The sequence below is a fragment of the Leucoraja erinacea genome, chromosome 1 (genome assembly GCF_028641065.1).
Source record: "Leucoraja erinacea ecotype New England chromosome 1, Leri_hhj_1, whole genome shotgun sequence".
Lineage (NCBI taxonomy): Eukaryota > Metazoa > Chordata > Chondrichthyes > Rajiformes > Rajidae > Leucoraja > Leucoraja erinaceus.
In genome coordinates this window covers 7,571,407-7,598,531 of record NC_073377.1, presented here as the reverse complement: position 1 = coordinate 7,598,531, position 27,125 = coordinate 7,571,407, and the positions used below count along the sequence as shown (strand labels likewise).

Here is a 27,125-nt window from a genome sequence, read left to right as displayed (position 1 = left end):
CCTATTCTGCAAGAAAAAACTACATTGAAGACTCAAACTCGCGATCGAGTAACTGCCGGGATCTAGGCGCAAACTTGCGATCTTGCGGATATGAGCCGAGCACTCTACCACTGAGCCAGCCGTTAAAATCTACGCTAAAAATCTTCCATTCCGAAAGCCAAAAAATTCTGAATTACGAAAAGTGTCTGGTCCCAAGGCTTTCGGATAAAAGGTTGTGCACCTGTAATAGTTTTGTGCATGTGCTTTTTATTATCGGTGGCGTAACACATTGTTTATAAATGGTTATGGAAACCTATATATTGTATCTAGCTGGATCTTTTGACGGCAGAAAATAATGCAGGACATTTGCCTTTTCCCAAGTAAGACAACAACAGCTTAAACACAATGCTGTTCAAGAAAGATTTAAACAAATCAATTATGAATGCTAATATTTTACTGTTAATTACTCAGGGAAACAGTATGCAATAAACTTGCCAAAACAACCTCTCCCTCAATGTCAGCAAGACAAAGCAGATTGTGATCAACTTCAGGAAGAAAAGCAGTACACACACCCCAGTATACATTGATTGCACGGAGTTAGAGATGGTTGAAAGCTTCAGTTTCTTAGGATTTGGCCTGGACTAGCCACATCAAGTCAATGGCCAAGTAAGCACACCAATGGCTCTATTTCCTTGGAAGGCTCAAAAAATTTGGCATGTCACTCGTAACCCTCACCAACTTTAACAGATGCACCCATCACATACACAGAACCTCTGGGCAGTAAAGGCACGTCATGAGAAAGCTGGCATGCATAATAACATGAAAGTTCTGTCTTTCTTAAATTTTACTCTCTGACCAGTAAGTTTCCTTGAAACCATATGCAATTTAGCATTCATGTGTCACTAGTTTCCCCTCATACCGATGAAGATCTCCACCACATTACTTTCCCCATGCTAATTCTACAGCAAATCATGAATTGCAACCCTCATTTACCAATTCCATAAAACATTTCCCATAACCACCATTCAGCTCTCCTGTGCATCCACATCTGCATCCCAAACAGTCTCCATCACCACCTCCAGACCCCAGTACTCCATAATTCCATGATGGTGCAACAGCAGAGAAAGGACCTTGTAGAAACAAGGAACTGCTGTTTCACATAAAAGACTCAAACTGCTGGAATAATGGGGCATGTCAGGAAGCATCTATGGAGAATATGGTGGTGTTTCGGATTGGGGCCCTTCTTCAGACTGACCTATGAGATGACACACAGGACTGCAGATGCTGGAATCTAATTCTGAGCAAAAAAAAAATTACTGGAAAAACTCAACAGATCCGGTTGCTCCCTGACCTGCTGAGTTTTTCCAAAAGACCTTTGTAGATGCTAAAGTACAAGGTCAGTTCTATTGGGCATGACCAAAATTTTGTTGGGACACCAGAATTTTGTCCCACTTAATATCTGAGATTATTGTTAAGAGATCCTCTCTTCTGTGCATGCACAGATGCATGGTTACATAAACTCTAATGGTGTATATCCAATTCATTCAATCTGCATGGCAATTTAGTTTGATATTCTTTATCAAATAATAATCTTGAGAACTGTACCATCATGGAGGTTTTGAATAATGCAACAATTAAATTCAACTTACTAACAAAACCAACCACAGATATAAAAACACATCAATGTAATATAAAAACAAAATAATTGCAATCAATATGAAAATAACAAAAAATCCTCTCATGCATCAAATTGATAGTTCAATCACATATTTATTTGCACAGTCTCATCAGATGAAACTAATATTGATCCCACTGGCACAGGATACAAAATTCTCAAATTAAGTGAGGGGTTACCTTGGGAATAATAAAGCAAACTATTGCAGCAAAATAGGTAAAACAAACACTCTTTGTCAAGAACTAAAATATTTTTAAAATATCATCCAATGGTAAATAGGTCCCCCATTACCATTGATGCAATTCATATGTTGTTGCACACAACCACTTCCTTTCACCTCCTCATTACCTGTTTGGCTTTAGAGTTTTCACAAGGAATGTGAAGATGAAGTGTATTCGGGAGAAAGAAAAGCAAGAAATCAAGTACACGTCCTCAATTATCAGGACATCAACCTCAAATATGAAACCTCAACTCATAACTTTTTTTTCTATTAATAAGATTGGAGAATTCTGCATGCAAAAGTCATCCTTAAAAACCTAAAACTTATCCCAGTATAAAATCAATGCCATTGTGACATCTGATTCTATAGATTTTTAATATTCAAGTTTTTAAATTGTATAAAACAGATAAAATATCCAAAATGGGATATATATCCTTTCTTGGTAAGGAAATCAAAATTGAACCCAATACTCCACTTGCAGTTTCGTCATGGCCCTCTACAATTGGAACAAGACTTCCTAGCTCATGTAATCAAACACTCTTGTCAAACCTACCAGCTACTGCTGTATCTGCAAATTGGCCTTCAGTGACTGAATGCAAGCCCAGATTGCTTTGAAAATCAACACGACCGATCTCTCACCAATTAATTGACACTGCTTTCTGATTATGGTCACCAAAGTGATAACTTCACAATGTTTCCACATAAAATTCCTTCCAGAATATCTCACCCACTCACATTTGCCCATATTTCCCTAAAGCGTCTTCAAATCCTCAGCTAAACTCACAATTCCAACAAGTTTAGTAACACCAACATAATAGAAATGTTGAAGCCCCCAGGCAAATCAAGGTCACGGATGATTTGTTTGCACTCCGCTTCTGTGAGTTCCGAGGTGACTGTTGAAACCAATGTAGAAACAGCAAAATATTTCACAGATGCACGAGGGTGGACCATATTAAGGTATTCAAAATTGCGAGTGGCATAGTTTGGATGGATATTAAGAATGTTTTGCCATAGCAGAAGCATCAAAAATAAGAGGGCACTGATTTAGGTTAAGGGATGGAAGGAAAGGGGATCTGAGGAGGACTGTTTTCACCCAGTATATGAAGAGCTTAAGTATCCAGATAAGGACATAGATCACTGAAGTACCGGAGGCTAGGTGGCAAGCGCTACAAAATGGCAAGGCATTATTTTTCCAACAAGTATATTTCTATTATAATCATAGTGCAATGTGGATGAATGGCCATAATGTTTTATTTCAGTAATGATTGAGAGACGAAAAGGAAACACAAAACCTCATTTTATCCATTCTAATTTAAAACTATCACCATTCACGACTCCAGCAGTACAAAATCATAACCCATCAACGACGTGAAAAAATGCAGCTTTGCCAGCATTAAAATCAGCACCAGAACAACTTAGGAAAATAAAGCTCGAGTTAATTGTGAGGTTTTATAAAGAATTGGAAGTTGGAGAAAGTATCCAATATATTCTGGATGCACAAATCATTTTTACGCTAGTCCTGATAGTGTATATAGCCACGTTCTTGTTAAAACAAAGGAACTCCTTGCTGGACCTTTTGCAGACAATGTCAACCTCTTTATAGTCTGAGGTCCCAATCCATTTTAAAAGGACATCTATAATAACAAAGCTCAAGAGTAGCAAGGTGACCTCTCAATGATTATCAACCAGTGGTTCTCAAATCGGTTATGATGATGTGCTTTGAGAGAATGTGTTTGTTGCATATCAACTCCAGCCTAACTAAGGATTTGGACCCACTCTTCCTGGCTTTCCACTCAGTGCTGATGACTTAGACATTAGGAACATGTACGTCAGGCTGTTGTTCATTCACTACAGCTCGGTTTTTGACATTAACATCGCCTCTAAACTTAATGTGAAATTCAAGGAACTGGGTTTCTGCTCATCCCTATCCTCACAACAACACTGCCTTGACAACAACACTGCCTTCTTGCTGACCATCAGCACAGGGGCACTTTAAGGAGGTGTGCTCTGTTCCCTGTTCTATTCTCCCTGAACCCAAGACACTGTCGGCAGACATAGCTCTAATGGCTATTTTAAATTCACAAACAGTACCACAATTGTTGGATGATTTACAGTTAATAGTGAGTCGGTGTACAGGAGGAACATGGATACATGGATAATCTGGCTATGTAGTACCAAAAAACATTCTTGTTCTCGATGTTAGCAAGTCTAAGGAGTTGATTGTTAACTTCAAGAAGTGAAAACCAAGAGTCCATGCACCTGTCCTCTTTGCAGGAAGGCGGTAGGGAGAGTGAACAGCTTCAAGTTCCTGGGTATATATATATCTGTATTGGGCACAACACATTGATACAATCACAAAGAAAGCTCATCAATGCATTTACATCCTCAGAAGTTTGAGGAGGTTTGGCATGTCGTTAAATCCTCTCTTGAAATGTGGTTATCTTTAGGTTGCTTCCAGTACCTTGTGCTAGTGAGGGTAGGAACAGGAAGATAGGGGGATCTGAATGTGTGGCTGAGGAGTTGCGGCAGGGATTTAGGTTTCTAATCACTGGGATCTCTTCTGGGGCAAAAGGGACGGGTTGCACCTTAATTGTCGGGGGACCAACATTCTGGCAGGCAAGTTTGCTAGTGCTACACGGGTGGGTTTTAACTAAACAGTGGGGGAGGTGGAGTCAACAACGTGGAAGTGTATGTGAACAGTTAACGGGAAAGAGAGTGTAGGAAAAGTCACGTTTAAACTAACAGGGCAGAGGAATGGGTACCAATGCAAGGAGGCAGAGGGACAGAAAAGGAGGACAGAAGCAAAAGGTAGAAGGGAGATAACAAAAACAAACCTGAAAGCTTTGTGCCTTATTACGAGGAGCATTTGTGATAAGGTGGATGAATGAGCGAGTTCGGTATTCCGAAAAACACAAAGGAATCATGGGATTTGTAAAAGGTCATTCACCATAAAGAAAAAGCGAACGAAGTGCCGGCTGAAGATACTGTATAAATTCTTTATTCATAATTTATGTGCTAAAATATTTAATCTGAAGAACGGGGGTGCCGTGTGGTCACATTTTAGGAAAATTAATGTATTCCAGACTGGAACACAACGATGATAGCTTCTGAGTCGAATTTCACTCATCTGCTAATTTCAAGTCAATGGAATTCTTCAGCCTCATCTGTGAATACGAATGAGCAATGAAATTCTTGATTCCAGAGAGACCCCCATAAATGGGAAACCCTTCATCCCCCCCCCCCCCCCCCCAAGGAACAGGTAGCGGGAGTACGGGATGTAACAGCGAGAGAGAGAGGGGGCAGATGCGAGAGCGCACACACAGACCCGCGCCTCATCTGCAGCCAGGTTTGATCAAACCTGGGTCCCCAGCGCTGCTGACCCAGGTTCACTGGACCACCCCATCTCTCTCCCCGCCCCCCCGCCCCCCCTCCCCGAGTAATAATATAGTATTTTGCAGTTCAGAGCTCAGAGCTTGTCCTTTGTTGTGTTTAATAGCATGATGGCTGAAGAAAAGAAGCTGTTCCTGAATCTGGACGTTACAGTTTTCAGGCTCCTGTACCTTCTTCCTGATGGCCATGGTGAAATGAGTGTGGGGCCAGGATGGTGTGGGTATCTCATGATTTTAGCTGACTTTTTGAAGCAGCGACTACGATAGATCCTTTCAACGGTGGGGAGGTCAAAGACGGTATTGGACTGGGCAGTGGTCACAACTATTTGTAGTCTTTTTCGCTCCTGGACATTCAAGTTGCCGAACCAGGCCCCCATGCAACCAGTTGGAATGCTCTCTACCGTGCACTTGTAGTTTAGGAGAATCCTTTTCGACATGCCGAATCTCCGTAATCTTCCCAGAATGTAGAGTCGCTGATGTGCCTTCTTTATAATTGCATCGGTGTGCTGGGTCCAGGAAAGATCGTCGGAAATATGCACGCCCAGGAATTTGAAGTTTTTGGCTCTCTCCACCATCGTCCCATTGATGTGAACAGGATTGTGGATCCTCATCCTACCCCTGCCAAAGTCCATAATCAGTTCCTTGTTCTCACTGATGTTGAGAGCCAGGTTGTTGTGCTGGCACCATTTGGTCAGTCGGTCGATCTCACTTCTATACTCTGACTCGTCCCCATCTGTGATTCGTCCAACAACAATGGTGTCATCGGCGAACTTGATGATGGAGTTCGCATTATGCCCGGCTACGCAGTCATGGGTATAGAGTGGGTAAAGCAGGGGGCTGAGCACGCAGCATTGAGGTGCTCCGGTACTATTTGTTACTGTGGATGAAGTATTTCCGCCAATTTGAACAGACTGTGGTCTGTGGATGAGGAAGTCGAGGATCCAATTGCAGAGCGTTACGCAGAGACCCAGTTCCGTGAGCTTGGTAACCAGCTTGGAAAAGATGATGGTATTAAATGCCGAGCTGTAGTCTACAAATAACAACCTGACGTTAGTGTCTTTATTTCCAAGTGGTCCAATGCGGAGTAGAGAGCCAGTGAAATTGCATCGTCCGTTGACCTGTTGTGGCGGTGTGCGAACTGTAATGGATCGAGGTGCTTGTCGAGGTATGATGTGCACCATAACCAACCTCTCAAAGCACTTCATCACCACCGACGTTAGTGCCACTGGTCGATGGTCATTGAAGCACGTCACCTTACTCTTCTTGTGCACTGGTATTATTGATGCCCTCTTAAAGCAGGTGGGAACCTTAGACCTCAGAAGTGAGAGGTTGAAAATGTCTGCAAAAACTCCCGCCAGTTGGTTTGCACAGGTCTTGAGAAATCGACCAGGTATACCATCAGGTCCAGGCGCTTTCTGAGGGTTCACCCCCCTGAAAGATTTTCTGACATCGGCCTCTGTGACTGTGACTGTAATACCATCAGGGCGAATCAGGACTCGGGAAGGCACATCGATGTTCTCCCTATCGAACCGTGCGTAGAACGTATTGAGCTCGTCAGGGAGTGATGCTTCACTGTCGTTTGAGCAGCCTCCTGATTTTACCTTGTAGGTGGTGATGGCATTCAAGCCCTGCCACAGTTGCTGAACATCCGTCTCATCCTCCAGTTTAGAGCAGAAGTCCCTTTTGGCCTTTTTGATGGCCTTACCAAGGTCGTATCTGGACTTCTTATAGACCTCTGCATCACCAGACCTGAATGCCTGGGATCTGATCTTCAGAAGAGTGCGGATCTCATGGTTCATCCAAGGCTTCTGGTTAGGAAACACTCGGAAGGTTTTTGTTGGAACACATGTTGTGAGCCATGTCTCTGTGAAACAGAACACAGAGCATTCCCTCAGCTCCCTTTGGTAAAGCAGCCTTGACCCCTCCACTTTGTTTTCAAGGGATTGTACGTTGGCAGTAGGATGGTAGTGGGAGGGGGCCGAAGTCCCCTGCACTTCAGTATTACTTGTAGTCCTGCCCGACCACCACGTTTCCGTACTCTATGAAGACCCCCTCGGTGTTTACAGGTACAGTATTTGCGAGCCACCGCGAGGTTGGGGATTCCCCTCCGATCAGGAATTCCCTTAGTCGCTACCTCCGGGAGATTGCAGTCGCGCTAATGCATTAAATGCGTTAGTAGCTCATTACATTGCTGGTTTCTGCAGATTCTTTTATACAGGTAAGCTCAGAAATACTATATTTGACGATTTTCGTTTATAGGGTCCTTTTCAGAATGGCAGGCAGTGACTAGTGGGGTGCTGCATGGCTCAGTGCTGGGACCCCAGTTATTTACAATATATATATATTAACGATTTATATGAGGGAATTAAATGTAACATCTACAAGTTTGTGGATGACACAAAGCTGGTTGGCAGTGTGAGCTGTGAGGAGGATGCTATGAGGCTGCAGGGTGACATGGATAGGTTGGGCAAGTGGGCAGATGCATGGCAGATGCTGTATAATGTAGATAAATATGAGGTTATCCGCTTTGGTAGCAAGAACTGGAAGGCAGATTATTATCTGAATGGTATAGTAAAAGGGGAGGTGCAACGAGACCTGGGTGTGCTTGTACATCAGTTACTGAAAGTAAACATGCAGGTACAGGAGGCAGAGAAGGCTAATGGCATGTTGGCCATTGCGAGAGGATTTGATTTTAGGAGGTTCTACTCTTAGGGCTAAAGTAATCAAGGGATATGGGGAAAAAGCAATAACGGGGTACTGACTTTAGATGATCAGCCATAATCATATTGAATGGCAGTGCTGGGTCGAAGGGCCGAATGGCCCACTCCAGCACCTATTTTTCTATGTTTTTATGAACTTCTTCTACAGGTATACAGAGGAGGATATACTGACTGCATCACAGACTGGTTCACTCAGGTGCTCAAGAATATAGGTGGATGTGGAAAGTGATGAGCATTGCTTGGACCATCACTGCTATTGACCTCCCCATCATCAAAGGAATCTACTTGAAGCAAAACATTAAGAAGGCAGCTAATATCAAAGACCCACAGCACTCTGGCCATGCTCTCATCTCGCTGTGCTACTCTCAGGAAGATGGTACAGGAACCCGAGAACAGTGATCTCCAGGCTCAAGATCAGCTTCTTTCTATCAACAGTCAAACTCCTGAACCACACTATACAATCCTCAGTACCGAACTACTTTGGACTTTGTCACAGGGTTGCACTACATACTGTACTTCAGCTTGCACTATTATGGTCTGGTCACCTTGTGGAACTGATTATTTATTGTATTATTGTTTACTGTAGTCGTTGTGCCATTGCATTGATGTGCCAACAAAAGCTGCAGCAAGAAAGAATTCTATTGTTCCGTCTCTGGTGCAAATGACAATTAAACACTTTAGATGACTCTCAACATGCTTCTTACATTGTGGCATCAAGTACTTTGTTGACTTACAAACACAAAAGAATACCAGTCTTTATTATTCCAGGGAAAGCAAACAGCTTACCCTCTATTTCATATTCCAAAGTTTTAACCCTTTTAAATCGCATCATCTCAGGTTGAATAAACTAAATGATGCTTTAACAATCCACTGAAACAGTTGATATTCATATATGGATGCCAACAAATGATAATATGGCAATATGTTTTATTTAATTGCATAATTATTGCAATTATTTATATTTAACATTAAATAAGAAAATATTAATGCAGACTTTCAAAAGTGCTCTCCATAACAAAAAAACTTTTCTGAAATCACAAGCCACAAAGATCTATAGTGCCAACGACAAGGTCACAATCTGGGTTGTTTGACAAAGACAATGAAGGGGCGTGACATTGCATATCATGGAACACAAAACTCACCTTTTCCGCCCCCTTGATCAGATTCCCCTGCATAACAACAGCATACAATTAATAATTGCCCGGCGTGCCAAAGTTCAATATATTGCGATGATCATGGTAGCAAATGATGGTAAGCAACTGTGACATTACACCCGAAAGGAATATGTGTTATTCACAATAATCTAAACTAATTTGTAGATTCATGCAACACGGAAACAGACCTTTCAGCCCAATTCATCAATGCTGACCAAGAACAAGATGTTGAAATATTTATCTTGTTAACTCCCTTTGTGCAGAGATTTCTGTTAATGGGAACCTATGCCCATGCTGGTGCGCAGCACTGTAATTTTCGCACACTTCTTCTTGAAAGCTCAGTTTCTAAATATATTTAAAGGATTGCTAGATTTTTTTTGATATTAAGGGAATTAAAAAGTCAGAGGGGTCACCGTGATATCTGATCAGTCATGATCTTATTAAAATGGCAGGAAAGGCACAAAATGGCAATTCTTACTCTTGCTTCTATTTTTGTAACAAAGTGCAATCATTAGCATGCCACAGGGTAGCCTCAAACATCAATACCATTTACCAGTAAAATAAACTATAATACCCAATAAGTAAGTTAAAGCCGTAACAACTTTCCCTGAAATCTAACTTGCGGCAGAAAACAATTAGCATAACCATAATTATTACTCCCTAGATTTAAGGCTAAACACAAAAAAGAATTGGCATTTATAAGCAGCGCATGCCATTAGGATCTAGGTAGCCACTCTAAAATTACAAACCATCAGCAATTATTGGGATGTTCACCCATGATTGTTAAATATTCAATTCCTCAGAAAATGTGTGACATACAACAGAAACAAGTATTTGGCCCGCCACTGCCACGCTGAGCTATTTGTCCATTTACACAAATCCTATTTGCCCACAATAAAACTATATCTGTCGATGCCTTGCCCACATCTGTGTCTATCTAAATGCCTCCTGAACATGATAATCATATCCAATCACTCCACCACCTTTGGCAGCATGTTCCAGATATCCACCACTGTCTGTGTAAATATCTACACATCAATTCTTCTTTAAAGCTCCTTCCTCTCACCTTAAACCAACGCATTCTAATTTTTATATCCCAACCATAGGAATTTTTAAATAATCTATCCAATATATTCATGCCTTTCTTAATCTTACCTACTTCTTTCAGGTCACTCCTTCAGCTTCCTTCATTCCAGTGAAAACAAGGCAAGCCTATATAAACCCTCCTCATAACCAAGTCAAGTCAACATCCGGATGAATCTCCGCTACGCTCGTTCCAGCACAATCGCATCCCTTCTCCTGTGGAGACTCAAATGGCACACAAATTTCCAAATGCAGTTAAAAATGCATATAAAGTTACAACATAACACCGCAACCCTTTTATTAAATGCTCTCACCCATGAAGGGAGACATCTCATATATTCTTTCTTCACAACACTCTGTTGTCACCCTCAGGGAACTATGACATTGTAACCCTTGGTCCCTCTATTCAACATTCCTTCATGCCCTATCATTCTCTGTAAATGTCCTCCCCATTTCACTTTCCAAAATGCATCATCTTCAGCATTAAATTCCATCTAGTCAATGGTCCACCTTATTTTCCACAGATCTATATCCTGCTGTAGCGAGGACAATCTTCCTCGCTTTTCAATTTTCATGTCATCACAAACTTACCGATCATATTTTTCACATTCAGATCACATATAGCAAAGGACATAGCACCGATTCCTGTCATTCACCAAGATCCATAGAAAATATTTTTTTCCTCGACACTCTGCCTGCTATCACTAAATCAAACTTGGATCCGACTAACGAGCTTGCCTTGGATCCGTTGTGCCTTAACGTCCTGGTCTAGCATGCGCGATCTTGTCTAGTGCCTTCCAAAACTACACACAGACGACATCTAACACCCTGCCTTCAATCTCCTTTGTTACCTACTCAAAAATGTTTATCAAGGTACTGAGTCAGGAATCTCCCCCCCCCCCCCTCCCACCACCACCAGAAAACCATGCTGATTATCCCTAATCAGTCCCCACCTTTCCAATTGTCCAAAAATCTTGTCCCTTAAATTTTGTCCAATAATTTCCCTACCATTGATACAAGGCTCACTAGCCTGTGGTGACCTGTTTTACCGCCCATCCTCCCCGCAGCTTCATAAATAAAGGAGCAATATCAGTTATCTAGCACCTCATCTTTGGCTCCTGAAGATGCAAAATCTTTGTCATGGCCCACGCTCAAACTCGTATCCCAGAATGAGTTAGGAAGAGTTGATCTCATCTGGCTCGAGTGATTTATCCACCCTTGTGTACTAAGACATCTACCATCTATACTTTCTTAAACTACATGCTCCAAACTATCAATGTCGCGTTCCCTGGACTCGCTATCCTCCACATCTTTTCATCTTCATCCTGTTACCCTCATTCCCTTGCTTCACGCATAGATTGTCATCTTGTCCCAAGGGAGATCCACTCTTACCCAGCCTTCTTACTCCAAATATAGCATGACGGAATTTTCTTAATCTACCCGAACAAGGATATTTCATGGTCCCTTTTATCCCCATCCCGGGACAATGGGTCGTCATCCTTCCTTGTTTCTACACATCAATAACCTTTGTCATCTATGGTTCTCTCATCTTGCCACCTTGGCTAAATCTCTTTCAGATGTTGTTTAATACACAAATATCTGTTGCCATCTACTTTTCCCATGTTTTCTCTTGGGCTTCAAAAGCAGTCTTCAATCAATTGATGGCTTCACACTTGAGGACAAATCTTATTTCTTTCCATAGCTACGTTGAAACTTATAGTTTTGTGATAATTCTATTGAAGTGCTCCCCAATTACACTCCACTATTTGCTCAATTTCATTTCTAAGGATATGGTCATACAGCCCCTGCCTGGTACGACTATTGCTTGAAAAACAATCTTGGGCATACTTAGCAAATTCCACTCCTCCTTACACTAAGGCAATCGTGTTCAATGTTGGGAAAATGCCCCACTAGTCTAATCCTATTACTTACATCTTCCTGTGATTTGCTTGCTTGTCTGTTTCTCCAATTCCTGCTACTGGAACCAAGAAAAGCAACATTCATAAGTTCTTGCCATATTGCCTTGTTGAACGATCTATATAGTAGTCATGCTCTCCATAATGCAACCACTGTGCACCCTGGCACATTAAGCTGCCAATCCTGTCCTTCATTCAATCATGTTTTTGTAATTGTAATAATATTGTAATACCATGTGCTGATATCACCTCATCCATCCTCCCACCACAACCACCCTATCCGCCCTAACCTGTCAGCTCTGCACATTGAGCTTGCAGATTTTAGATTTAAGTTTAAGTTTATTATTGTCACTTGTACTGAAGCACTGTAAAAACCTTTGTTTTACATGCTATCCAATCAGATAATATTATACAATCGTCAAACTCAAGTAAAGTAAATAATTTGTCCTCTAAATTTGTCCTCTAAAAATCCTCCACAGCTGCAGGTGGATTGGAAAATGGCACATCGAGTTCGATCCAAATAAGATGTTGCACTTGGAAAGATCGAATGGAAGGGGGAAATATACAGTTAATGGCGTGACCCTTAACAGTATTAATGTAAAGAGGGATCTTGGCGTCTAAATTCATAACTCATTGAAAGTGGCAAACCAAGTAGACAGAGTGGTACAGGCGGCTTATTGATTGCTTGCCTTCATTGGTCGGAGGGGGTGGGAGATTGCAACCTTCACATGTTTCGACAAATGCAATCAACCCAGCGTGCAAAATCAAATAAGATCAAATAGAACAAGTTGTCCGACAACTTTAGGCTGTGCACGCCACACGCAAGAAGAAGAAGATTGGTTGGAGGATTGGGTATAAGAGTCAGGAAGTCATGATGCAGCTTTATAGGACTTTGTTAAGCAGCATTTTGAGTATTGCAGAAAGGATGCTGTGGCTTTGTAAAGGATGCCGAGGAGGTTTACCAGAATTATGCCTGGTTTAGAGGGTATTAGCTACAGGGAGAGGCTGGATAGAACTAGATTGTTTACTCTGGTAAGCCAGAGGTTGAGGGGAGACATGATAGAAGTATATAAAACCATGAGAAGCATTGATAGGGCAGATAGTCAAAACCTATTTCCCAGGATGGAATATCAAGTTTAAAGATGTGTGGGGCAAATGTTTTTTGTCACAGAGGGTGGGTAAGTGCCCGGAACGTGCTGCCGGAGTAGTGGTGTAGGCTGATATGATAGTAGCATAAGAGACCTTTGCACAGTTCCCTGAAAGTGGAATCTCATGTAGATAGGGTGGTAAAGAAAGCTTTTGGTGTGCTGCCCTTTATAAATCAGAGCATTGAGTATAGAAGTTGGGATGTAATGTTAAAATTGTACAAGGCATTGGTGAGGCCAATTCTGGAGTATGGTGCACAATTTTGGTCGCCTAATTATAGGAAGGATGTCAACAAAATAGAGAGAGTACAGAGGAGATTTACTAGAATGTTGCCTGGGTTTCAACAACTAAGTTACAGAGAAAGGTTGAATAAGTTAGGTCTTTATTCTCTGGAGCGCAGAAGGTTAAGGGGGGACTTGATAGAGGTCTTTAAAATGATGAGAGGGATAGACAGAGTTGACGTGGAAAAGCTTTTCCCACTGAGAGTAGGGAAGATTCAAACAAGGGGACATGACATGAGAATTAAGGGACTGAAGTTTAGGGGTAACATGAGGGGGAACTTCTTTACTCAGAGAGTGGTAGCTGTGTGGAATGAGCTTCCAGTGAAGGTCGTGGAGGCAGGTTCGTTTTTATCATTTAAAAATAAATTGGATAGTTATATGGATGGGAAGGGAATGGAGGGTTATGGTCTGAGCGCAGGTATATGGGACATGGGGAGATTATGTGTTCGGCACGGACTAGAAGGGTCGAGATGGCCTGTTTCCGTGCTGTAATTGTTATATGGTTATATGGTTATATGATAGACACATTGATATGTAGGAATGAAGCGATATGGATTACGTTATGGGTTGATCATGGCATGATGTTCGCCACAAACATTGTGTACTGAAGGCTTGTGTACACCTGTGCTGTACTGCACTGTTCTATATAGCGTAAACAAACCTTTCTTCCAGTTTATAGAGATAGCACACCCTTCTTCTCCCCAAATTCACTTTGCAGTACCTCATGCCTTTTCTACCTAGATTCATAGTACCAACATGTACTATGAAATCAAGCTGTGTGGCAGCATGTAGCAAGTCCTGGCATTTACACGACTGAAAATCAAGTAGCAACTTCATACCAGCTAGAATATACCATCCACAAGTAAGAAATGCAATAAAATATTCAGAACATGCCTGGACAAGTGCAAATACACAGAAGATTAACAAGGTCCAGGACAGAACAATCTGCTTGATTGATATAGGTATGTTACAAAACCTACCGGAATCGTGGTTGAGAATCTGCCCCACCCCGTGTGTGTGATTTTGGCGCTGTTTAGAGGGGGCGGGTTTAAAACGCGATTTTTACTAGGCTGTTGCAATCGAAAATGTTAAATCATTAACGGAAAATCGCTGAAAGACCCTGTCGCAAAAGGTATTATTAGTTTTTATGGCCTTGTATAATAGTTATAGTAGTTTAAAAATCACTCTCTCAACCTGCAACCTCTTGCAGCCCCAGGGTTTTATAAAGCAAACAATTAAAGGTATGTACCTTATTTTTACATTAAAAGGGGCTTCTTAAGAACCCTGTGCATAAAGTTTTCTTTAGCGAGTAGCTAATTTTGGGCTCATTATATCCCGCAGTATTTTTCTGGGCATTTGAGGGCACAAATCCAGCGCAATGTGAACGTTCTAAACCAGCGCGTTCACAGGAACCCACTAGAAAGCCGATTTAAAATTGACTTTAATTTACAGCAATTGAACACTAAATTCCTTCCATTTGGCCTATAAATTAATGTAAATGAGATTTTAAACTCATGTTTTATTGTGAATTATTTATGAATATTATTTGGACACTTGGGCTATTTAAAAACATTAATTATTTATTAAGAAATGGATAGATGTTTAGATCCAGTAATTGAAGTTTGAAATTTACTACACTTGGGTAACTAACTAATTATATGCTTTAATTTCAGGTCATCCAAGTTAGATTATTTTATGTTTGTTTCAGAATGGTTCAATCTACGATAACTGAAAATTTCATTCAGTTCTCTTAATTTTTAAGAAGGTTATGGCCTTTTGACTATCCATGATCACAGCTTTTTTGTTATGTCCATAGAAAATCAATAGGGAACAAGATGCTAATTTCCGAGTATGAAAATGGCCATAACTTTTTAAATACTTGAGATATGAAAGTGAATTAGGTGTCAAATTAAACTTATTTTTATGCTTTATCTGATGGGATAAATTACAGACTTGATTTTTTAAATCTCAAAATTTTGTAACATTGCTAATTGATATCCCTGAAACCATATTTATTCCCACCAAGCCTCAGCCATGGTGACTGTTACCTGCAAAATATGTTGCAATTACTCAAGGTTACTACAATGGTAATACCCAAATCAGTGATAACTACTTAGAAAAACTTATGGGTATGTGGGATCAATGTTATAGGCAAGTCCCCTTCCAAGTCGTGCAACGTCTTGACTTGAATATGTATTTCTATTCCTTTTATGTCTTTGTACCCAAATCATGCAAATCCCTATTCAACAACAATAGAAACAACAGGATTACAAAACTTTAATGCACCAGATGATGACCACCTTCAATGACAATAAATATTGCCAGCAAATTAAGAATCAATGAATGGCAAAATCATAGTGCTCATGGTCTGTTGGTACCAACACTTGTTTGCACTGGTGAGATTTGCAATTAGGTGACAACGATTAGAATAACGTCTGGAGGTCAGTCAACATCAAACAGAAAATACAAGTAACTTTCATGAAATGTAAAGGGTGGAAATTATGTTGCTAAGATTCTAACTCTTACCTGGACCAGCTGATGTTCCACCTGTAAAGAAAATAAGCCTTAAAATGGAAATTAATTTATTTATTTTTAATTTTAATTTTAAAACATTGTTCAGTGATTCATTTTAGCCAGTTGCCATTCAGCTGTATATTGAGACAGGGATTAAGCTGCCAATTCTCAATTTTGTTTTTGTTGAAAGAGTTAATTTACTACAAATGGGGAAATTGAAATAATAGTTTAATTGAACAGACCAACTTAATTCTGTTGTTCAAAATGTTTTCAACACCATAAGTGAAGTAGTGGGAGAAATATTTGAGATCTGAACTATTGAGGATAACTTATTTAACTTGAGCTTCACATAAAACATTTTTTTTTTATTGCTACTGTTAATGTCATATCAGAAAATGTATAATATCTTGAGCCAAAACATTAAATTTCTATATACAGGTGCACAACCTTTTATCTGAAAGCCTTGGGACCAGACACTTATAACCATATAATGACCATATAACAATTACAGCACGGAAACAGGCCATCTCGACCTTTCTAGTCCGTGCCGAACACATATTCTCCCCATGTCCCATATACCTGCGCTCAGACCATAACCTTCCATTCCCTTCCCGTCCATATAACTATCCAATTTATTTTTAAATGATAAAAACGAACCTGCATCCACCACCGTCACTGGAAGCTCATTCCACACAGCCACCACTCTCTGAGTAAAGAAGTTCCCCCTCATGTTACCCCTAAACTTCAGTCCCTTAATTCTCAAGTCATGTCCCCTTGTTTGAATCTTCCCTACTCTCAGTGGGAAAAGCTTTTCCACGTCAACACTGTCTATCCCTCTCATCATTTTAAAAAACCTCTATCAAGTCCCCCCTTAACCTTTTGCGCTCCAAAGAATAAAGCCCTAACTTGTTCAACCTTTCTCTGTAACTTAGTTGCTGAAACCCAGGCAACATTCTAGTAAATCTAATTCTCGGATTTCCGAATGGAAGATTTTTAGCGTAGATTAGGTAGGTAGCGCGGGTGGCTTGAAAAGTCTGGAGCGGCTGCCTCCTCCCCGGAGACCGGGGAATCATTGTAAATCATTGCATACATGTTAGTCAGTTAGTTTGGAGGGATTTTATGTGGTGGGGGGGGTGAAGGGGGAAACTTTAATTCTTAGTCCCCTACCTGGTCGGAGAGGTGGGGAGCGGGCAATGCCTTACCGGGTCGCCGTGCAGTAAGCTCCAGAGCGCTGTGGCCGCCGACTCCCAGCATCACGGAGCTGGGGGCTGCGGGCGGCGCCGGTTGGAGCTCTGACCCCGGCAACTCTACCCCTGGCTGTGCGGCGCTCCAAATCCAGCGCCGGTAAGGCATTGCCCGCTCCCCGCTGGTATCCCAGCGCTGCGACGCCGCCGACTCCCAACATCGGGGAGCTGGGGCTGCAGGCGTCCGGCCGCGGGCGGCGCTAGATTTGGAGCGCCGCGCAGCCAGGGGTAGAGTTGCCGGGGTCAGAGCTCCAACCGGCGCCGCCCGCAGCCCCCAGCTCCGCGATGTTGGGAGTCGGCGGCCACAGCGCTCCGGAGCTTACTGCACGGCGACCCGGTAAGGCATTGCCCGCTCCCCGCCTCTCCGACCAGGTAGGGGACTAAGAATTAAAGTTTCCCCCTTCAACCCCCCCCCCTTTCACATAAAAGCCCTCCAAACTAACTGGTTAACATTTAAGCAATGATTTACAGATGTTTACAGTAGTACAGACCTGGGTTGACCGTGGGTCGTTTCGTGTCAGGTTTGGGGCCAAACGCGAGCTTTGGTGTGCAGACGACATCCTGGAAAAAATGTCCGGTTTTCGGAGCTTTTCGGTTTCCGGAACTCCGGATAAAAGGTTGTGCACCTGTACTACTAGGTAACTTATGACATTCAATCATATTGAAAAGTGGGCACATTTATTTGACATATTTTCTTTAAACATAATTATACTAATTTAAGTGTAGATAAGACTTTACAAAATATGCCCATATCTGCAGTTAATCAGATATCCCAAGCATACATTTATATAATAGCATACTTCCAAAAGATGCACATATCCAAAATATGCAGCACAACTTCATACACAGATATTACACCACATTACACAACCACCACCCAATGGACAATGCAGTCTGGATTAAAATGGGTTGAACCACCTGGGCAGCCAAATCGTTAAGAGTGGCACAGTCAAAAATGTGTGAGCAGGTTTTTTAGTCTCCTCTTATCCGAAGAAAATGGCCCGAAAGAACATTCAAGAAATCAGATTAGTCTCTAAATAGACTAGATGTAACCATCCATTCTTGATTGTCGTCAAGCATATAGTAGAAATGTCTTATAAAAAAACAACCAATTTGAAGGGTGAAACAGAATTAGGACTATATATTAGGAACATATATTTGGTCCACACATTTTGAAAATAAAAATATATTAACTTAATTTACAATAAAATAATCTAATATAAATTACTAGCCTTAGGAATTAAACAGCATATTTCCTAAATTTTACCTAACTTGCAAATTAATAATTATTTTGTTCATAGTTTTCAAAATTCAAGTATGATTTAAAATATTTTAGATCATTTTTAAATGATTCAAGTGTCATCATAATTGCTTCACAAGGACTGCAATATCTTTTATGATAATTGATTGATTTTGTATATATATATATACATCAAACTTGTCGAATGAAGGGGAAATTATTTAAAGTTGACACGTGTTGTCCTTTTGACTACAAAAGCTGAAACTTAAGAGCAGCCAGCCTGCCACTTTCTTATTTATGGAAAAAATTGATTGATCAAAGAAGAATCTGAGAACCATGGAGTGGAAAAAAAAGCCTAGAATCTGCAGGTCAGTGAAGTAAAACTCATTTCTTCCCACCCTTCAAACACAAATACATGTAACAAAAATGCAAGAAACATATCATGCAAGGAAAAGGTTAATGCGTGTAAATGAAATCCATGCACCTCTTTTCTGAATATGGTTAATGATGTAATATATTGTTATGATTAATCCCCCACACTTCTCCAGTTTTTCAAATAAATCAAGGCAACAAATTCCATATCATTTGATCTAGCACAACACAATCACAGCAAAATTTGTTTTTTAAAAGCAAAACTGAAAAAAATGGCATGATGAAGCTTGCTCTACCTGATGTGGGGACTGCAGTTGTTTCAGCTGACGATTCATTTGACTTTCCATTTGTTGTTATGGATGGATTGGCTGTAGCATTAGAATTTGTAATGTTTGCAGTCACTTCCTGCAATGGTTTATTTGTTACTTCAGTTGTAGCTATAGTAGAATTTTCTCTGGTGGCATCAGATGTATTAAACATTTGTGAATCATCTCCAGTCATAGATGCTGATCCTGGGTTGGGAGCTGTTGAATTTTCTACTTGCAAAGTTGAATTTATTAAGCTTGAGGTGGTGATGGTGGTGGCAGAAGGAGAAACTAAAAGTAAAAAAAAAGCAGATCAAAAACTGAAACTGGCTAAAGGCATGCGCCAAAAGAATCAATTTTTGAAGCAGATTAGTGAGAAACAAAATAAAAATTGAACAGAAATACACATAGAAAAACATTTCATATCACACACCTTTACTAAACGTTGTCCTTTAATACTGCAAAATTCACTTTAGATTTTAAGGGCACCACAACAGCACAGCTGGTAGAGCTGGTAGAGCTGCTGCCACACACGCGAGAGACCCAGGTTCAATCCTGACCTCGGATGCTGTCCTGTGGAGTTTGAACGTTCTCCCTGTGACCGCAATGGTTTCCTCCAGGTGCCCCAGTTTCCTCCCACATTTGAAAGAAGTGTTGGTTATTTGGCATGTAAATTGCCCCAAATGAGTAGGGAGTTGATGTGAAAGTCTAACATAAAATAAATGTGAACTGTGATCAATGGTCGGCATGGACTTGGTGGGCCAAGAAGATTTTCATATGGTAAATCTAAACTAAACTCACTACATTCAAAAATGACCAAATCATAACTTGTATTTTTACAACATCATCTGCACGTGTTGCATTTGATGAACATCTTAGCATAAATATAGCTGGTTTAAAGTCTGTAGAAACATTGATTTGAAATACTTAGCTTACTTTTCATTGGGTATAGGTGGGTTGTGGTGCAATTCATATGATAATCCAATATGATAATAGAACATTATTTTAGTGGTAGAATAAAGAAAATTAACTTTTTTCTTCTTCACCGAAACGTATATGAAGCACCTATTGAACCACATAATGTTTTGCAATGGAAATTAATTTAACTCGGGTGATCAAAAATTAAGAAGCATTTAGGATTACAATGCAGTGTCCACTTCAGATTCCAATGAGCTCCCATTACCTACCTGTTGCGTTGTGTGCTTGAAGGCAAGTAGGCCAACTGCAAAATAGCAGCAAAAGCAGAAACCAGATATCCATGGTAATGCTGGGAATAAAAATAAAAAAAGATCATAACATGCATAACTTTTGTAATATAACTTCTGTATTACATTTAATACTCTAATACACTACACATAGACAATAGACAATAGGTGCAGGAGTAGGCCATTCGGGCCTTTGAGCCAGCATCGCCATTCAATGTGATCATGGCTGATCATCACCAATCAGTACCCCGTTCCTGCCTTCTCCCCATATCCCCTGACTCTGCTATTTTTAAGAGCCCTATCTAGCTCTCTCTTGAAAGCATCCAGAGAACCTACCTCCACCGCCCTCTGAGGCAGAGAATTCCACAGACTCACCACTCTCAGTGAGAAAAAGTGTTTCCTCGTGTCTGTTCTAAATGGCATACTCCTTATTCTTAAACTGTGGCCCCTGGTTCAAGTTTGAAATTTCTCTTAAAACCGAGACAATGCTGCAAATATAAATTGATCATATTTGTGGAATTCCCTGCCACAGAGGGCAGTGGAGGCCAAATCACTGGATGGATTTAAGAGAGAGTTAGATAGAGCTCTAGGGGCTAGTGGAATCAAGGGATACGGGGAGAAGGCAGGCATGGGTTATTGATTGGGGACGATCAGCCATGATCGCAATGAATGGCAGTGCTGGCTCAAAGGGCCGAAAAGGCCTCCTCCTGCACCTAATTTCTATGTTTCTATGATCACACCATTCATGGAAGTCTCCAACAAAACAGCATCTCATCATTTTATACACCACCATAAGATCACCCATCGTTCTCCTGCGCTCCAAGGAATAGTGTGCCAGCCAACTCAACCTTCCCCTATAGCTCAGACCCTCTGGCCCTGGCAACATCCTTGTAAATCTTTGCTGTACCCTATATATTGATTATAGTGATATATTGTCTCTAGGAAGAATTTGTGGCACATGAAAAAGTAGTAGACGAAAGTAAAGGCAGGAAGCAAAGACAATTTGTTGTGTTAGCTTACAAGTGCGGCACACACCTGTACTGACCCAGAAGACCAGAAGAGGGAGTTCTTTATGAAAATAATGCCATGCATAAAGTTGGCAAAGAATCCCATTTCATAAATCTCCTGTGAGCCAGAACCATGAATCTGGAGGTAACACGAGTTCTGTCCAAGGGACCAATAGCAACGTTGTTATGCAGTGATTGCGTGGTCAAGTGGTAGCCGCCATAGGTGGCACAAGTAGAGCCATCTGAAGTAGTTGTCTCAACACAGACTTCCATTGATCCAATTACAGCTTGATACACTTGTAATGAGGAATAGGGTGCTGATTTTCAGGAATAAAGCCATTCCTGAACTTCTCAGGTATCAGCTGCAGTTCAGATGGAGGAGAGCAAAATTTATTGGGAAATGTGTGAAAACGGACAGGATGGATACAGTAAATGTGTGATGGCTTTGAATAGGTTGAGATATTGGTATTGGTGCAAGTGTTGGTTTAACATTGTCACATGCATCAAGATGCAGTGAAAAGCTTTGTGTGTGTACTATCCAATCAAATCATACTATACACAAGTACAATCAAACCATACACAGATAGTTCAAAGAGAAAAATATCAGTGCAGAATAGAGTGTTGTAATTAGTTACAGAGAAACTGTTGTCCTGACACCAGACAACAGCCTCCTCTTGAACATCAAAAAAACTAAGGAGCTGATCGTGGACTTTAGAAGGGCACATCATCCGAGGACGTACACACCATTGAGGATAAATGGGGATACTGTGGATAGGGTGAGCTGCTTTAAATTCCTGGGAGTTCACATCTCTGAGGATATGACATGGACATCACACGCCGCAGCACTCTTGAGTAAGGCAAGGCAGCGCCTTTACCACCTCAGGCAATTGAGGAAATTCAGAGTGTCTCCGAGGATCCTCCAGTGCTTCTATTCAGCGGCTGTGGAAAGCATCTTGTCCGGAAATATTACGTCCGGAAATATTACAATCTGGTTTGGGAATTGCTCTGCCCAGGACAAGAAGGCTCTGCAGAGAGTAGTGCGTTCGGCCGAACGCACTATGGGAACTTCACTCACCCCCCTGCAGGAACTATACATCAGGAGGTGCAACTCCAGAGCCAATAAAATCATGGGAGACCCCTTCCACCCCTGCAACGGACTGTTCCAGCTGTTACAATCAGGCAAACACCTCCGTTGCCATGCTGTGAGAACGGAGAGGTTGAGAAGGAGTTTCTTCCCAGAGGCAATTAGGACTGTAAACACCTATCTCACCGGGGATTAACCTTACTGTACCACTCTACTGCTTTTTTTAAAAATTGCTGTTTTTTTCCCTTATTCCTTCCACCCACAATATTTAATATGAAAAAGAATATGTGATTCTGTTACATTCTGTTTGTAGTTTGTTTGGTTGTTTGTTTGTCTTTTTGCACAAAGTCCACGAGCATTGCCACTTTTCATTTCACTGCACATCTCATATGTGTATGTGACAAATAAACTTGACTTGACTTGAATCCTCATCCACAGACTACAGTCTGTTCGAATTGGCAGAATTACTTCTTGCTCATTAACAATCAGTACGGGAGCACCTCAAGGCTGCGTGCTCAGCCCCCTGCATTACTCACTCTATACTCATAACTGTGTAGCCGGTCACAGTGCGAACTCCATCTTCAAGTACGCCGATGACACCACCGTTGTTGGACGAACTACAGAGACTGATGAGTCAGAGTATAGAAGTGAGATCGACCGACTGACCAAATTGTGCCAGCACAACAACCTGGCTCTCAATATCAGTAAAACCAATGAACTGATTGTGGACTTTGGAAGAGAAAGGATGAGGACCCACAATCCTGCTTATATCAACAGGACGATGGTAGAGTCAAAAACTTGATGTAATTATCAGTAAAGCACATCAACCATTATTATCTAAATGGTGTCAAGTTGGGAGAGGGGGAAGTAAAACAGGATCTGGGGGTCCTTGTTCATCAGTCAAAGAAAGTAAGCATGCAGGTGCAGAGGCAGTAAAGAAAGCAAATGGCATAGAAAAATATAAACATAGAAAATAGGTGCAGGAGGAGGCCATTCGGCCCTTCGAGCCAGCACCGTCATTCATTGTGATCTTGGATAAGCGCCCCCCATATCTCTTGATTCCACTAGCCCCTAGAGCTCTATCTGACTCTCTTAAATCTATCCAGTGATTTAGCCTCCACTGCCCTCTGTGGCAGGGAATTTCACAAATTAACAACTCTCTGGGTGAAAAGGTTTTTTCTCACCTCAGTCTTAAATGGTCTCCCCTTTACTCCAGTGAATACAAGCCTAGTCTTTTCAATCTTTCCTCATATGACAGTCCCGCCAACCCAGGGATCAATCTTGTGCACCTACGCTGCACTCTCAGTCACAAGGATGTCCTTCCTCAAATTAGGAGACCAAAACTGTACACAATACTCCAGATGTGATCTTACCAGAGCGCTATACAACTGCAGAAGAACCTCTTTACTCCTATACTGAAATCCTCTTGTTATGAGCATGAGGCATGTTGGCCTTCATAACAAGAAGAGTTGAGTATAGGAGCAAAGAGGTCCTTCTGCAGTTGTACAGGGCCCTAGTGAGACCACACATGGAATACTGTGTGTAGTTTTGGTCCCCTAATTTGAGGAAGGGCATTCTTGTTATTGAGGGAGTGCAGCGTAGGTTCACAAGGTTAAAGCCCGGGATGGCGGGACTGTCATATGCTGAGAGTATTAAGCGGCTGGGCTTGTATACTCTGGAATTTAGGAGGACGAGAGGATATCTTATTGAAAAATATAAGATTATAAAGAGTTTGGACACGCTAGAGGCAGGAAACATGTTCCCGATGGTAGGGGAGTCCACAACCCGGGGCCACAGGTTAGGAATAAGGGGTAAGCCATTTAGAACGGAGATGAGGAAAAACTTTTTCACGCAGAGGGTTGTGAGTCTGTGGAATTCTCTGCCTCAGAGGGTGGTGGAGGCTGGTTCTCTGGAAACTTTCAAGAGAGAGCTAGTTAGGACTCTTAAAGGTAGCGGAGTCAGGGGATATGGGGAGAAGACAGGAATGGGGTACTGATTGGGGATGATCAGCCATGATCACATTGAATGACACTGCTGGCTCGAAGGGCCGATTGGCCTACTCCTGCACCTATTATCTATTGTCTAAAATACAACATCTCACATTTTTCTACATTAAATTCCATCAACTATTCCTCAGCCTACTTGGCCAATAGGTCAAGATCCTGCTGCAATTTTTCACAACCATCTTCACTATCTGCAAAACCACCCACTTTTGTATCATCTGCAAACTTGCCGTGTATGTTCTCATCTGGTAACTTTCCAACTACAGATGTTAAGCTCACTGGCCTGTAGTTCCCAGCATTTTTCCTGCAGCCCTTCTTGAACAAAGGCACAACATTTGCCACCCTCCAGACTTCCGGCACCTCTCCTCTATTTAAAGATCACTTGTAAATTTCAACCAGGGCTCCTGTAATTTCCTCTCTTGTTTCCCACAATGTCCTTGAATATACATGATCAGACCCTGGAGATTTATCTATCTTCATACACGATCGTTCCATCAGCACCTCTTCGACCGTAACACTGACTGCTCTCAAGACACTTGCATTGACTGCCCAACTTCCTCCATCTTCCTGTCGTTCTCCTCGGTTGAAGACCTTTCCCATCTCCTGTGGCTCCACACTGGGTTGACCGCTTTGATTCCTGAGGGATCCCACTCTCTCTCCAGTTACCCTTGTCCCCCGTATGTATTTATAAAATCTCTTGGGGTTGTCCTTAATTCTATCTGTCAGAGCTATCTCTTGGCCCTTTTTAGCCCTTCTGATTTCCTTTTTTACTTTGCTCCTTGGTTCCCGAAACTCCTCCAGAAATACCTTTGATCCCAGCTGCCAATACCTGTCCTATACATCCTTTTTATTCTTAACCAATGTCTCTATTTCTCTCGTCAGCCAAGTTTCCCTATGTTTGCCTGCCTTTCCCTTCACTCTAAAAGTGACGTGCATATCCTGAGCTTTTGTCATCGCAGTTTTAAAAACACCCCACTTGGCTGATGTTCCTTTCCCCTCAAACAACCTGCTCCAATTAACTTGAGTGAGACTTTATCTCATGCCCTGAAAGTTGGCCTTACCCCTATATAGCATTTTAACATGCGGGCCCTCTCTGTCCCTATCCATAACTATCTTAAACCTAATCGAACAAAGGTCACTGGACCTAAAAGGCTCCTCCACGAACACGTAATTCACTTGCCCTTCCCAGATGCTGGTTTACTCCAAAAATAGACACAAAATGCTGGAGCAATTCAGCGGGACAGGCAGCATCTCTGGAGAGAAGTAATGGGTGACATTTTGGGTCGATACTCCTAAGAATTTACATACAATACAATACAATACAATCAGTTTTATTCGTCACATTGCACATAAAGAGCAAGTGAAATGAATTTGCCAGCAGCAGCATAATGAGAAAGAACACACAAAAACACAATAAAATTTTAACACAAACATCCACCACAGCATTCATCACTGTGGTGGAAGGCACAAAATTTGGCCAGTCCTCCTCCATTTCCCCCCGTGGTCGGGACCTTACCCCTCCGCAGTCGCCGCTGCGGGCGTCCAGATGATAAAAGTCAAGGTAAGTTCTGAATCGGTGCCTCCCACACCGAGGACCGCGGCTTCAGATTGGTGTAGGCCGCAGGCCAGCGGTCGGTGATTTAGAGTTCACGCCGCAGCCAGAAGCACCGCAGACTGCAGGGCCGGCAGTCAAAGTCGAAGCTCCCCTCCATGGATCCCCAGCGAGCAACCCCGCTCCCGATGGTAAGTCCATGCCGCGCCCGCAGTAAATGTAGGCCGCGGGCCGGCAGTCGGAGTGGTTCTTCCTCTCCCGGGTCCCCAACGTGAGATCCTGTGCTGTACACGCCACGCCAGCTGGAGCTGTGCAGACCGCGGCTTCAGGCTGCCGGCTGCCCCGGTGCAGCGAAACGGAGTGCTCCCCTCCGGCAAGCCCCAGCGAGGGCTCGCCCTCTCCACGCCGAGAGTCCGCGCTCCGCCCGCCGCTGAAGCCCCGGGCGCGTCTCCTGGAAAGGCCGCACCGATCCTCTTTGTTAGGCCACGGGGGAGGCGACCTGGAAAAAGTCACCTCTCCCTGGAGGAGGCGACCAAAGCGGTTTCCCCCTCACCCCCCCCACACCACCCCCAACACAAAACACTCAAAGAAACATTAAAAACATACATTTAAACACACTAAAAAAAAAAAAAGTGAAAAAAACTTTTACATGAAGCACTGCCTCATGAAGGTGGTACCCATCACCAAGTATCAACATCATCCAGGTCTTCTCGCTGCTACCATCGGGCAGAAGGTACGGAAGCCCAAAGTCCCACACCAGCATGTTCAGGAACAGCTATTTTTCTGCAATTATTAGGCCACTCCGACTTGTCCCGTCACCCCTTTGCTCCACATAGAAAACAACTCCCAGCATCCATTCAGCCAACTGAGACAAAAGCACACTGGATAGCCACCAAATAGTCACAGGAGTGGAAGGCAAACCCATCACCATTACACAGCTACATCTCTTCACCAGATAAAAGCGATCTAGGGTCTGACCTCCCCAGCAGAGCATGGGTGAAGCTCAACAGACTTCGTACTGGAGTTGGGTGTTTCA

At 42.1% G+C, this 27,125-nt stretch overlaps 1 protein-coding gene across 6 annotated transcripts in view; it reads right to left on the bottom strand.

Moving 5' to 3' along the window:
- Positions 1-27,125, bottom strand: part of LOC129703520 (receptor-type tyrosine-protein phosphatase alpha-like) — a 240,343-nt gene that overhangs the window by 79,949 nt on the left and 133,269 nt on the right. For 3 of the 6 annotated variants that reach the window (XM_055646099.1, XM_055646254.1, XM_055646178.1), the window contains 4 exons: positions 20,426-20,505; positions 19,230-19,529; positions 16,090-16,110; positions 9,126-9,152 (listed from right to left, as the gene is read on the bottom strand). In XM_055646099.1, coding sequence (XP_055502074.1) covers positions 9,126-9,152; positions 16,090-16,110; positions 19,230-19,529; positions 20,426-20,498 — 421 coding nt within the window. In that variant the 5' untranslated portion in view covers positions 20,499-20,505. The remainder of the gene's footprint in view (positions 1-9,125; positions 9,153-16,089; positions 16,111-19,229; positions 19,530-20,425; positions 20,506-27,125) is intronic. The other 3 variants (XM_055646339.1, XM_055646421.1, XM_055646496.1) reach the window with 3 other exon arrangements.